Here is an 11,986-nt window from a genome sequence, read left to right on the forward strand (position 1 = left end):
TCTCAAGGGAATATAGAGAGATATAAAGCCCGTCTTATGGCAAAAGGCTTTACGCAAAGAGAAGGGATTGATTACAATGAGACATTTTCTGCAGTCTCATATAAGGATTTCTTCAGAATCATAATGACATTAGTGGCACATTACGATTTAGAATTACATCAGATGGATGTAAAGACGACATTTCTCAACGGAGACTTAGAGAAAAATGTTCACATGACACAACCGAAAGGTTTTATCATGGAAGGAAAAGAACGAATGGAATGTCGCCTAAAGAAATCCATTTATGGATTAAAACAAGCTTCAAGACAATGGTACTTGAAGTTTGATCAGACAATAAAGAATTTTAGGTTTAAAGAGAATGTAGAGGACAATTGTGTCTACACAAAGTTTAAGAATGAGAAGTTCATCTTCCATGTCCTGTATGTGGATGATATCTTACTTGCTAGTAGTGATGTCAGTCTACTACTGAAGATAAAGAAATTTTTGTTCTCAAAATTTGATATGAAAGATCTTGGTGAAACTTCGTTTGTTCTAGGGATCGAGATTCACCGAGATAGAAGTAAAGGGGTATTAGGACTGTCACAAAAGGCATACATAAAAAATGATCTTAAAGAAATTTAGTGTGCACAAATGTAGTCCCTCACCTGCTCCTATAGTCAAGGGCGACAGATATGGAGATTTTCAATGCCCCAGGAACCAATATGAGATCGATCAAATGAAAGCGGTTCCATATGCTTCAGCTGTCGGAAGCTTGCAATATGCTCAAGTATACACGCACCTTGACTTGACATTTGTTACCGGGTTACTTGGCAGATTCCAGAGCAATCCTGGAATAGAACACTCGAAATTGGTAAAGAAAGTCTTGCGCTATTTGCAATGAACGAAAGGCCTCATGATGACATATAGGAGATCTGATTCACTCCATATAGTGGGGTATTTAAATTCTGATTATGCGGGAGATGATAGAAAATCCACGTCTGGATATGTATTCACTCTCGTAGGGGGAGCTATTTTATGGAAAAGCTCAAAACAAACTGTCACTACATCGTCCGCAATATATGCCGAGTTTGTAGCGTGTTACGAGGCAACGAGGCAGGTGAACTGATTAAAGAAGTTCATACCCGGTTTGAAGATGGTTGACGACATCTATAGACCACTAAAGTTATACTGCGATAATAATCCGGTAGTACAGTATGCTCACAACAATAAGTCAAGCGGTGCTTCCAAACACATTGACATAAAGTATTATGTTGTGAAAGATAAAGTCCAGGATCAAGTCATAAGTCTTGAGCATATAAGTACAGTAAAGATGCTCGTGGATCCGCTTACAAAAGGCTTACCACCCAACGTGTTCAGAGAACATGTAGCCGGCATGGGTTTAAGGGAAAGCCTATAATTCCTGGATAAAAGAAGGTCTAAAGATAAATATCTATTTCATAACAGAGTAGTGTGTTGTAGCTGTTAAATCTATCGGCAATTGACCGTGACGATGAGACATGCTCTATGCGTTAATCTGTAATGGAATGAACAAAAATAAAGAATATGAAAGTAAAAGATGGAAAGAGATCAAGGGAGAGATTGTTAGATTGATCTCTAACCTAACTGGACCCAACGGCCCAATTGAGCCTTTGATTTGTGCTTTGATTGGGGGCGCCCAGCCCACCATCTAAGTGAGGGGCGCAATCAGTGACGGAAAGTACCTCCGCCACAGCACTGCGTCGTCGTCATCTTCACCGCCGGCACCGCATCTTCGACACATCTTCACCGACCGTCGCTGCCTTAGCGTAGACGTCGACCCCATGACGGACACAAGTGGATCTCTTTCCACTGTGGTCTCAGGTCTGACACGACCATCTTCTACCTCTTCCTTCTCTCTAGTTCTACATGCATTAGAAAGTACTACGCCTTTTATCCCGAATAAAATCAGTCAATGACTAGATCTATGATCCTACGGTTCTAACGACTTCGAGATGGAGCTGGTGTCCCCGTTCCCCAGGACGGACTGGAACGTGGTCATGCGAGGGCCGCAGGGGAAGGTGATCATCAGCTACAAGAGACGGCGCCTGCCTACGACGGACTGAGCTGCCTTTTTGGAAAGCACGAATATCTCACGAAAAAGTTGGCGCGTCGTTACTCGTTAGACATGTTACGTGTAACAAAGTGTGTATGTGTTGACGATAAGGGCTAGTAGTTTATATTGTCCTCAGCGTCGTCTCTTCAGTTTACATGTATAGACAGTAAACTTTTGAAAAATGCATAACTTAAATTATACTCTCTCCGTTCAAGTTATAAGATATTTTGACCTTTTTAGATATACATAGACATAGATAAAATAATGTATATAGAAAAACCAAAATATCTTATAATTTGAAGAGATAGTAGCAAACAATTCTGCTTCGAGTATTGCCGACCCACTCTTCGATGGAGCTTATAGGGATAGGATTTACATGCACGTGTTTATAGGGGTGAGTGTGCATGCATTATGAGTGTCTGTGTTGTACTGTGTATTTTTTTAAAAAAAAAAGACGTGTACTATAATTATGTGCTGACATGCTTGTTCCCAAGTCGTTAATTCAGACATTTTCATGCTCTGAGAAATAAAAGCTTACCAGAGATCTAGATAAACCAGGGAATTCGGTACATGGACCTTTAATTTCTACTAACCTGTCTTGCATCAATCATGTCATTTTAAAAATATCAAATTGTGAAAATTATCAGTATATGTGCAAATATAGAAGGGTACCGAACTAGTCAAAACTCTCAGTTCCAAATGCCTTCAGTTCTTGCAGTCTGTATTGCCAGTATGAAGATTTTTGCTATCGACAACTGGTAAAATAACTAGTCAAGTCAACATGCTTGCACTTGCTTGCAGGTGCAGCTCCGGCACAAGCCATGGTGAAAAGAATATATACACAATGCTGCCGGTATTTTTCCCCACCACAATGTTCTGTAAGATTCAGCAATATAACATAGCCATTCTGAGTACCCAATGAAACATTTCTTCTGTGTATGTGTTCTAAACCAAAATGGCTGCTGCAACTATAAAACATCAAGGCAACGGATGCAGTAACGGTCAAGGATTTTCGAAACAAGACTGCTGGGTTCAGGCACCAGTGCAGATGTGATGCCATTCCAAAAATGGAAAGTGATAGAGTCATTCACGATCCTAGAAAAGATTGCATCATGATGTGCTTTTTGGACCATGTTATCTGGCTCTGAGAAATATCTGCAGCACAACAACATCATGGTGAGTATGAATATCTTGAATCCGTAACTAGTACTCAGCTTCCAGTCAAACATATGAAGAGGTACATATAAGAAATAAATATAAAGAACATGCAAGGGCTGTAAGGTGGTTGAGCGTGACAAATAAGGTATGCCATTCAGGATTAAAAAATGAGGATAAAAGATTGATACAATAGATACAGAATATTATAGTTTGAAATTATCTTTCTGGTTGAGATGGACAACAGAAAACTGTTAATCTAGCTTCTGGAAAGTAAAATTGACCAAAAATAGGTATTGCAAGCACAAATAGATAAATTGAAATCATACCGTATAATATCAGTAGAGCTTATAGGGTAAAATTTAACAGAGGGCTCCGACTTAATGTCAAGATGCCCCCTATTTTCATCTGCTTTGCTAGAAAGGTTGCTTATCACTCTTGTCATAAGTTCAGCCCCATTCCACTGCACGAGGGTATCATCATATGTCGAATAAAATTCCTTAAGGCACTCCTCCAATAAAGGGCTGCAACCAGCACAAGTTAAGTGAGAAACTCTAAACGTGCACGAGCATAGCCAGTCAATAATGTAGCTCTTCCAATCTGACACCTATTTACAAATGTTTTTTTAGTATCTTAGTGTTGTAAAGGAAAAGGATGGATATTGTCCCATGTTTCTGTGTGAATCAATAGAACATTAGTAGATGTGGATTTCATCTGTTTGTTACGTGATGGTATAAAATGAGTTAAATGTAGTTTTATCCAAAACTGAACCAGCCTCCTTGCAGAAATGAAAGGGTAATAAGTCTGTCTAGAGCTTTCAGCACTGGGTATAGCCCTTTTTAAAAAGTTTTCTTCAAAATAAAATAATGGAACACTTTTACCTCTGTTTTTCAAATGCTAACACAGCAGCACCAAAACTGGAATTTCCAGAGACATGATTTGTGGTACCAATTGAATTCCGGAGCGATGTTAAAGGTTTAAGTACAATAACATCAGAGTCAAGGTATATTCCACCATATCTGCACATAAAGCATAAAGAAATAACTTAATCATATCAGTCACAAAGCAAGGGGAACAAATAATGTTCTCAAGAGTCAAGATTACATTTATGTTCCAAATTTTGATGAATACCAGTGTCACATCCATCAATGTTCATGAAAACATATGTACCATATTACAGGTTTCATAAAAGCAAGATTGAAGCTATTTAGTGCAAGAAAGTTCAGACATTATTTGCCGATCAATTATTTTCTCTATTTATGGGAAGGTTGGTAACGATTTGTATGGTTTGTCTCTTTTTCTTTGAGGGCAATGTTTTAGTCTTACATTATTCTCTATTGTTCAGCCGATCAGCTCTGAAAAATAAGGACATTATCTGTAGATGACACCTCATTGTCTAAAGTTAACTAAAACAAATGGGTCAAGAACTGAGAATCAGTGGGTACAGCTAAAGTTTACTTCACAACTATAAGGGGATCTAGTAGTAATAATTTGAGGGCACAACTGCATCCATTAAGAGGGTGCTTCGTTTGACAGGCCACCTAATTCTAGGACTAGTTATTCCATCATGGGATCCTCTGTTTGCTTTTGTAGGGTCACAATAGTCCAAATTTTCATACAGCCTTGTGCTTGTGAGGGAAGAGGTGGGGACAGTAAACACATTCCATTCCCCAAACCAAGTCAGCTGGTAAGGTTCAGGATTAGGACATGAAGCACATTCCATTCCTTAAACCACCTTTGTCAGATTCTCTGCTGCTTGTCAACAGAACTTCTAATTCAGGATTAGGACCGGAGGATGCTTGATTGTGCATAGTTATTTGTAAAATAAAACTGGATTTCCAGCTGGTGATTTCCCTTTATGATGTTGTTTACTCAAACCAAGTTGCAGTCTGAGCTGATAAAGAGTGCTACATTAATCAAAATCGTTCATAATCTGTTTCCTAAGGTAACTATTTTGCCAAGAGTTACTGCAAAGGATTTCTCTCCTCAAATATAAAGATGCAGCATTATCTCTCAAGACACAATAGTATTTTTCTAATAGAATGTTAAGCAAACAACGCATGCCTCCCAACTTCCTAAACTAATGTACTGTAATTCTTATATCATCTTACTTGTAAAGAGCAGCAAGGCGTACTAGCTCACTGTAGTGCAAATGGTAATATTTTGTCTGCCACCATTCATACCACACTGATGCAAATACATGGGTTGGAGTGCTTTCTAAAAGTTCATCAAGATTCGGTACCGCAACAGCAACTCTATATCTGCAAGAGAAATAAACTTTATAATTAAAAATACACACGTATACATGAATGTAGCTAGAACAATTACAATTGATAAACAGGATTACAAGTAAGGCTCATAGCATTAGTGCATCTCATGCAAAGTCCATAAAAGTCACAATGTCTAAATTTTTAAGCATTCAGATGTAACTCTTACGTGAATAGTTGAGTTAGCTTAATTATATAATTGAGGTTCAACTGAAAATGCACCATTTGGCTCCTGCAGTTAGTAGATAGTAACAATACAATTCCATTAATGTTCCAACAAAGAATACACTGCCAACTATGACTTGCCACAAAGCTAATGTTAAATGGTTCCTTTTTTCTCTGAAAAGAAAAACACACTAGATGCTAGTCAAGCGATGGAGTGTCTGCTAGTGTCTCAGGGCTGCTAGGCAGACCAGGTTGCTGGTTCCTAGTGCCTATGTGCTGCATAGACAGGATAGACGACCGCCTTTTAGAATAGTGGCAGTAAATAAACGGAAATTAAGATAAAATGTCATTCCAATTACAAAAGTTACTAGTTGCACTACACTAGCTCATGCATAGCAATCAGTCTCTATACAGAACTATAAACAAGAAAGCAATATAATGTGGATCTTGTTGGCCTAACTTCCTGGACCACAATCATGAAACTGCAGATTAAAGGGGAGAGCAAATTTGGCACCCTCGTAAGCTAAAATAACATGTTGCAATGTTTCAAAAAATCATCAAAAAAATCATGTATGCAGTACACATAAAGTTAAGTATAGTTGCAACAATTCAGTTTGAAATTCACCCTAACAGATATCAAGAAACAAAAATAGACAAGCAGTCAACCTGGCACTGTTCATCATGCGCTGACAGTAACACTTGTGTTTTTTGAATGTCAACATCAAAGATGAATTTCAAACAGAATTGTTGCTGCTACACTTAACTTTAGGTGTATTGCATACATGATTTTTGTGATGAATTTTTGAAACATTGAAACATGATATTTTAGCTAGAGAGGGCGCCAGCCCCCCTGAGCACCCTATAATTTCCCTCCAAGAAAGAGTATAAGATGGTGGAAAATTTTGAAAGTTGGGTGGCAACTGGCAAACAGCAAAGGTTAATCAAGTATCAAAATATATCATATGTGAGACGAGAAATTATATAACTTAAACTAGAATCGTATCATCAGGAAAAGATGTGCCACATCTAACCATGGTTAAAAGATCGTTGTTCACTTGTCAATGAAAATTGAGAAAACAATTGATAACTGATAACAACATCCTATATTTTTCTCATTGTGCAAAACAGTACAAAAATACGAGAAAGATGAGAATCGATAATACTACATCCTGTTTTTTCTCTCTCATAGAGCACTAGATGCAATCAATGTCATAAAATATCTAAATGGTATATGGCCTTTAAATACTATTTAAATCTTATATGATACTCCTACATACCAATTCCGAATTCCTCTCAAAGATGCCTCACGTTTTCGGGTTGGAATAATGCATTTCTTGTTTGGTCTAGGTCAGCCTGTCACTTACTAAAATTAACTATTTAGATTATTTGCATTCTAACATCTTAAGACTACAGTTGTGTATCAGCATAACATACCCTTCCTTAACGAAATGCTGGAAGGATTCTAGCTCCAGTGTCTCCGATAGCATGACTACACAGGCATCTGGGTGCTGCTTGAGTAGACTCTCCAGTCCCCTCTGGTGCCTGATGCCATACGCCCACTGCGGGCTGTTCCACACCATGAACACCTTCATGGAGCACTTCCCATGCTCGAAGAACCCCTCCATAAACTCTGAGAATCCCAAATGTGGATCAATCCCCGGGAAATGTCCCCACCTCCTTCCCTTCTGCGGCTTCTCCTTCACAGTTCCCATGCTCTGCTTGTTCTCGTAAGATAGAAGCCTACGCCGCTCCAAGCTCTTGGACGCGGGCTTGTCGAGCTCGGTCAGTAGCATTCGCTGCACCATGCGGTCGCCTTTGGTGAGAGAGGTGAGGCCGGGGCTGTCCGGATCCTGGAGCAGCGGGTGGTTGCGCGGATTGAGGGACTCCAGGTTGGAGCGGAGCATCCGATCGCGCCGTAGGTAGTCGGCCTTCCCCTCCAGCCAGCGCGCCCACCCGGCACGGAGCCGCGTCTCGGCAGCCTTGCCAGAGGCGGGCTTCAGGAGCAGCGTGTCCTCGATACCGGCGATGGACGAGATCTCGACCCGCAGTTCCAGATCCACCAGCTCATCGTCCGATCCGAAGGCCGCAGCAGCTATCCGGCGCGGGGAGTCGAGGCGCGGCAGCCCCGCGGGTAGGGATTCGCCGGAGGCGGGGAGGCGGAACGGCAAGCGCGCGGCGCCGGCGACGTGGTCCCAGACGAGGGGCGTGGCGGTCCCCGCCGTAGAGGCGGAGGCGGAGTCGGCCGCGTCGGCGCCCGCGGCGTCCTCGTCCAACACGTCGAGCTCATCGATGCGGTCGTCGTCGGGGTTGGCAAGAGAATCGCCCTCAGTGGCGGCGGCGGTGGTGGCGACGGTGAGCAGCGGGTCGAGCGCGGCGGCCACGTCCTCGTCCTCCTCGTCGGCGAGGAGAGCGGAGGAGTTGATGTCGGCGGAGGAGCGGGATCTGGAGGCGGATGTGGGGAAACGGGAGGAGGACGAGGAGGAGAGGCGCGAGTGGAGGACGGCGAGGGAGAGGAGCAGCAGGAGCGCGGCGGCGGCGGCGCAGAGCTGCGGGCCCAGGCCGGAGCGCCGCCGCGCCTGGTGGGAGTGCGTGCGCGGCAGCATGTTGGTTCGAGGCGGGGGAGTTGCGACGCCGCTATCCTCCCCACCTCCCCCCGCACCAGCAGCAGCCGCGCGACGGAGGAGGACGTGGGTTTCTTCGTGTTTAAACCACGCCGACGCCTGGTAGCAGTTCGCGCGGCGTCACCAACCGAACTCACCAACGCTCTTTCAGGACCCTGAGCACTGAACTTGGTTCTGTCAGTGGCCCTGTTTGGATACTCTAGCACAGCTAGAGGTTAGAGTTAGTTTTTAGCTTAGGATTAGCCCTGAACTAACTCTAGCCTAAAAGATGTTTGGATATAAGAGTTAAAATGATAATAAATGTGCTTTCCAAATCATTGGTGTGGATGAAAGTAGAGAGAAAACAGTGGACCCCACTTCAAATAGCCCCAACTAGCCTAAATAATCACCTCTTTGGGGGGATAGTTTTTTAGGGTGGACTAGTTGCAAATAACCCACTCTAGCCCTCCTATTTGGCTACTTTAGAGCTAGTTAAGCTCCAACTAGCTCAAATTAGCTCTAACTCATGGATCCTGTTGGCCAGTGTCAGGACCTCGCTTCGTTCGTCTGGCTGGAAACTGAAATGTGGACTCTGGCACTCTGCCTGAAGTTCAGAAAACAGAAACACAGACCAGAAGGTTAAGTTCAGAAAGTCCTAATTCCTATAAACAATACAAACACTATCTTCCAATCGCCATTTTCATCTGACTAACAAACACTATCTTCCAATCGTCGTTTGTCAGTTGATCAATCTCCATCGCCCTCGATCTTTGGCCACCCGTTCTCGGCTTGCAACTTTACAAACGAAGGAGCTTGATGTCATCTTCCGATAGCCGGGGGCCGAAGGTGCACTGTCCTCTTGGGGTGCATTTCTCTCCAAAACCCTGATCAAAACGAAACAAACTGCTATTAAAATTCATTTTCTACTTCTCATAAACAAGTACAGTATTAGCTTTTGCTGATTCAAGAACACATAGGTTGATCGTTGCAGAAGCGAGAACTAACAGGCATTCTTCCTTTCCCATAGTATGTGATGTTATACAATTCCTCCTCCGTCGCAACTCCATTTCTGCAACAAGTTTGATGCCTTTGCATTAGTAACAGGGAGCGGTAAAAGTGTAAAACCGCAGCACATTCTTCAGTTTGCGGTATGTGTGTGACAGGTTACAAGGCTATACCTCTCGAGATAGAGTAGCTCCCTGGGCACGATCGAGCAGGATGGTTAGAACAAACTATGCCTAAGTCCTTGTTTAGATCACCTCCAAATTTTAAGTTTTTTTACTCTCTCTCCATCACATCAATTTTTAGCCACTTGCATGGAATATTAAATGTAGGTAAAAAAATAACTAATTACACAGTTTAGTTGGAAATCACAAGATGAATCTTTTGAGCCTAGTTGATCCACGATTGGACAATATTTGCCAAATAAGACGAAAGTAGTACTATTCATCAGGTTAAAAAAAACCTTTCAATCTAAACAAGGCCTAAAACTTGTAAGGTAGCGTTCCGCGCAAGGATTTCAGCAACTCACTGGCTGTAGGATGTTTCCTCCCATGTCATGGCAACCGATACAAGCCTTCCGGAACAGCGCTGCGCCTTCTGAAACTGGTTGCGCAAATGCTGCACCATGGGGCAAAAAAACCCACTGATCAGCCTGGATTCCAACTAGTGTGAACGTCCTGTGTAATATGCATTATGCTAGATTCAGTTTTCTTCAGCTAATTCTATAGAAATCGCACCTTTCCTGTTCATCCACCTCCCCTAAGCCACTATTGCAACCGCAATGTGTGCACTACAGACCCACACCAACCATGCGCGCGTGAGAACCAAGTGCCAACTACGAATAACACGAATAAAAGCAATAGGTTTGTGCATCTTATAACAAGCAAGAACTGGAGAAACCACTAGTACAAGCAGCGATTTCACATGCAATTACGCAATGCAGCGAATACACACAACAATAAAAGCAATAGGTTTGTGCATCTTATAACAAGCAAGAACTGGAGAAACCTGGTGAGATAGCAGCAGGCAGGCCAGGGGGTGCAGCTACAAGGAGGAGCGCTGCAGCCAAGAGCGGCGCGGCCTGGCGCGCGGCGAAGGGCGGAAGGGGCAGCACTTCGGGCTGGGCGCGCCTGCTTTAGGCTGGCGCAGCATGCCTAAGACGCTGCATTCGCCCGAACCACGAATCAGTGTGTGGCGCTGCCACGCCAAAATCGGTGGCGCGGTAGGCTCCGCCAACGTCAACGGTCAGCCGGTCTGGTCGTCGTCACGTCAGACCCTGCCGCACTACCATGCACGACGCGGCATAGGCTTTTGGCCGCGCCGTAGTGTTAGTTTTGAAAATAAAAAACAGACAGCGTTAGATTTAGAATTAGTTAAAAAAAGTGTTAAAATTAAAAAAAAAATAGACAGACCAGGGGTGCAGCTACAAGGAGGAGCGCTGCAGCCAAGAGCGGCGCGGCCTGGCGCGCGGCGACGGCGGAAGGGACAGCACTTGGCCCTGGGCGCGCCTGCTTTAGGCTGGCGCAGCATGCCGACGACGCTGCCTTCGCCCGAGCAACGGAGGAAGAAGAGAAGCAGGCGCAGTGAGACGGTAGCGGCGGTCGCGCTGCTGAAGGAAGCCCGTACATCGCGCGTGGCGAGCGCCAGCCGTCCTTCGCCGTCGCAGGGCAGTAGGCACGGCAAGTCGAGGCAAATCTAGGAGAGCTGGAGCGTACAAGCCGACAAGCGACGACGAAGCTGCAGATTGGCGATTGCCAAGATTGGTTCGAGTGGACGCCACGTGGTTGTTCTACGGATTGCAACGGACTGGGTTGGGTTGGGCCATGCTCAACGACATTTGGCCCAAATGGCCCCGCTTTTGTTGGCCAGGCCGCCAGGGTTATATACTGTATTATACAGTAAAAAAACGGGTTCCCCTAAAAAAAAGTAAAAAACGGGAAACCAACTCTTATAAATTGTACGACCCCACAAAATTCTGAGCGTTAGCAACTAGCATTTGAATGGAAGGTAAAAACACTTCAAATCGGTCAAGGTAAAAAATAATCCAGCAATAAAAACAGGTCCTGAAATTAAAAAAACTGTTATAAATTGTACAGCCCCCACAAAATTATGAACGTTGCCAACAAGCATTTGAATGGTGGGTAAAACACTTGAATTTGCCGCTCAGTGCACACTTCCGGTCTGCCACAAAGTCCACGACCCACAGGACATGAACAGTGTGCAACCTCACTTGTGAAATCAATACTAATCACAATTCACAATAGAAGGCCCAGATCATCATGATCACACTTCTCAAGCAAAATAGCATAGGCAATAGAAGGCATTACATGGATTGAGAATTAACAAAACGATAATGGAGAGAATGCAGCACAAATTCAAGGGATTTTGAACCTGTATGAGCAAGTGTCAGGCCAAACAATCAATAAAGGAAAATCTGCAGTCCTCTTTAGTCGTAACACAAGTGATGAGGATCGGTTAGCTGTGAAGGAGACTCTACAAATTCCCAATGAAGCTGTCAATGACCGCTACCTGGGACTGCCCGTTCATGTGGGAGCATCAAGATCTGGCACTTTCAGTTATTTGAAGGATAGAATTTGGCAAAGAATAATGGGGTGGAAAGAGAAGATGCTTTCAAAAGCAGGCGAGGAAATCATGATAAAAGCAATAGCACAAGCTATACCAACCTTCGCGATGGGTTGTTTCGATTTGACAAAGGGGCTCTGTGA

The 11,986-nt window shown here is 43.6% G+C and overlaps 1 protein-coding gene and 1 long non-coding RNA gene across 5 annotated transcripts; both read right to left on the reverse strand.

The window, feature by feature from the left end:
* Positions 1 to 2,683: 2,683 nt before the first annotated feature.
* LOC136542475 (uncharacterized protein At4g19900-like) lies at positions 2,684 to 8,418 on the reverse strand. Its single transcript, XM_066534937.1, has 5 exons — positions 7,093 to 8,418; positions 5,338 to 5,487; positions 4,108 to 4,245; positions 3,556 to 3,750; positions 2,684 to 3,226 (listed from the first exon to the last, which is right to left on the reverse strand). Exons 1-5 carry the CDS (start codon positions 8,259 to 8,261, stop codon positions 3,040 to 3,042), a joined length of 1,839 nt encoding a protein of 612 aa, XP_066391034.1. The 5' UTR covers positions 8,262 to 8,418; the 3' UTR covers positions 2,684 to 3,039.
* A 171-nt stretch (positions 8,419 to 8,589) lies between these two features.
* LOC136542476 (uncharacterized) lies at positions 8,590 to 10,995 on the reverse strand. 4 transcript variants are annotated; one of them, XR_010780702.1, is made up of 5 exons: positions 10,673 to 10,995; positions 10,269 to 10,568; positions 9,790 to 9,878; positions 9,264 to 9,327; positions 8,590 to 9,142 (listed from the first exon to the last, which is right to left on the reverse strand). It is a non-coding gene; the product is annotated as an uncharacterized lncRNA (long non-coding RNA). The 4 variants fall into 4 exon arrangements; XR_010780703.1 differs by adding an exon at positions 9,437 to 9,457 and having other exon boundaries at positions 10,269 to 10,995; XR_010780700.1 differs by having other exon boundaries at positions 10,269 to 10,995.
* Positions 10,996 to 11,986: the final 991 nt, after the last annotated feature.

Source organism: Miscanthus floridulus, chromosome 3 (assembly GCF_019320115.1).
Source record: "Miscanthus floridulus cultivar M001 chromosome 3, ASM1932011v1, whole genome shotgun sequence".
NCBI classification, from domain to species: domain Eukaryota; kingdom Viridiplantae; phylum Streptophyta; class Magnoliopsida; order Poales; family Poaceae; genus Miscanthus; species Miscanthus floridulus.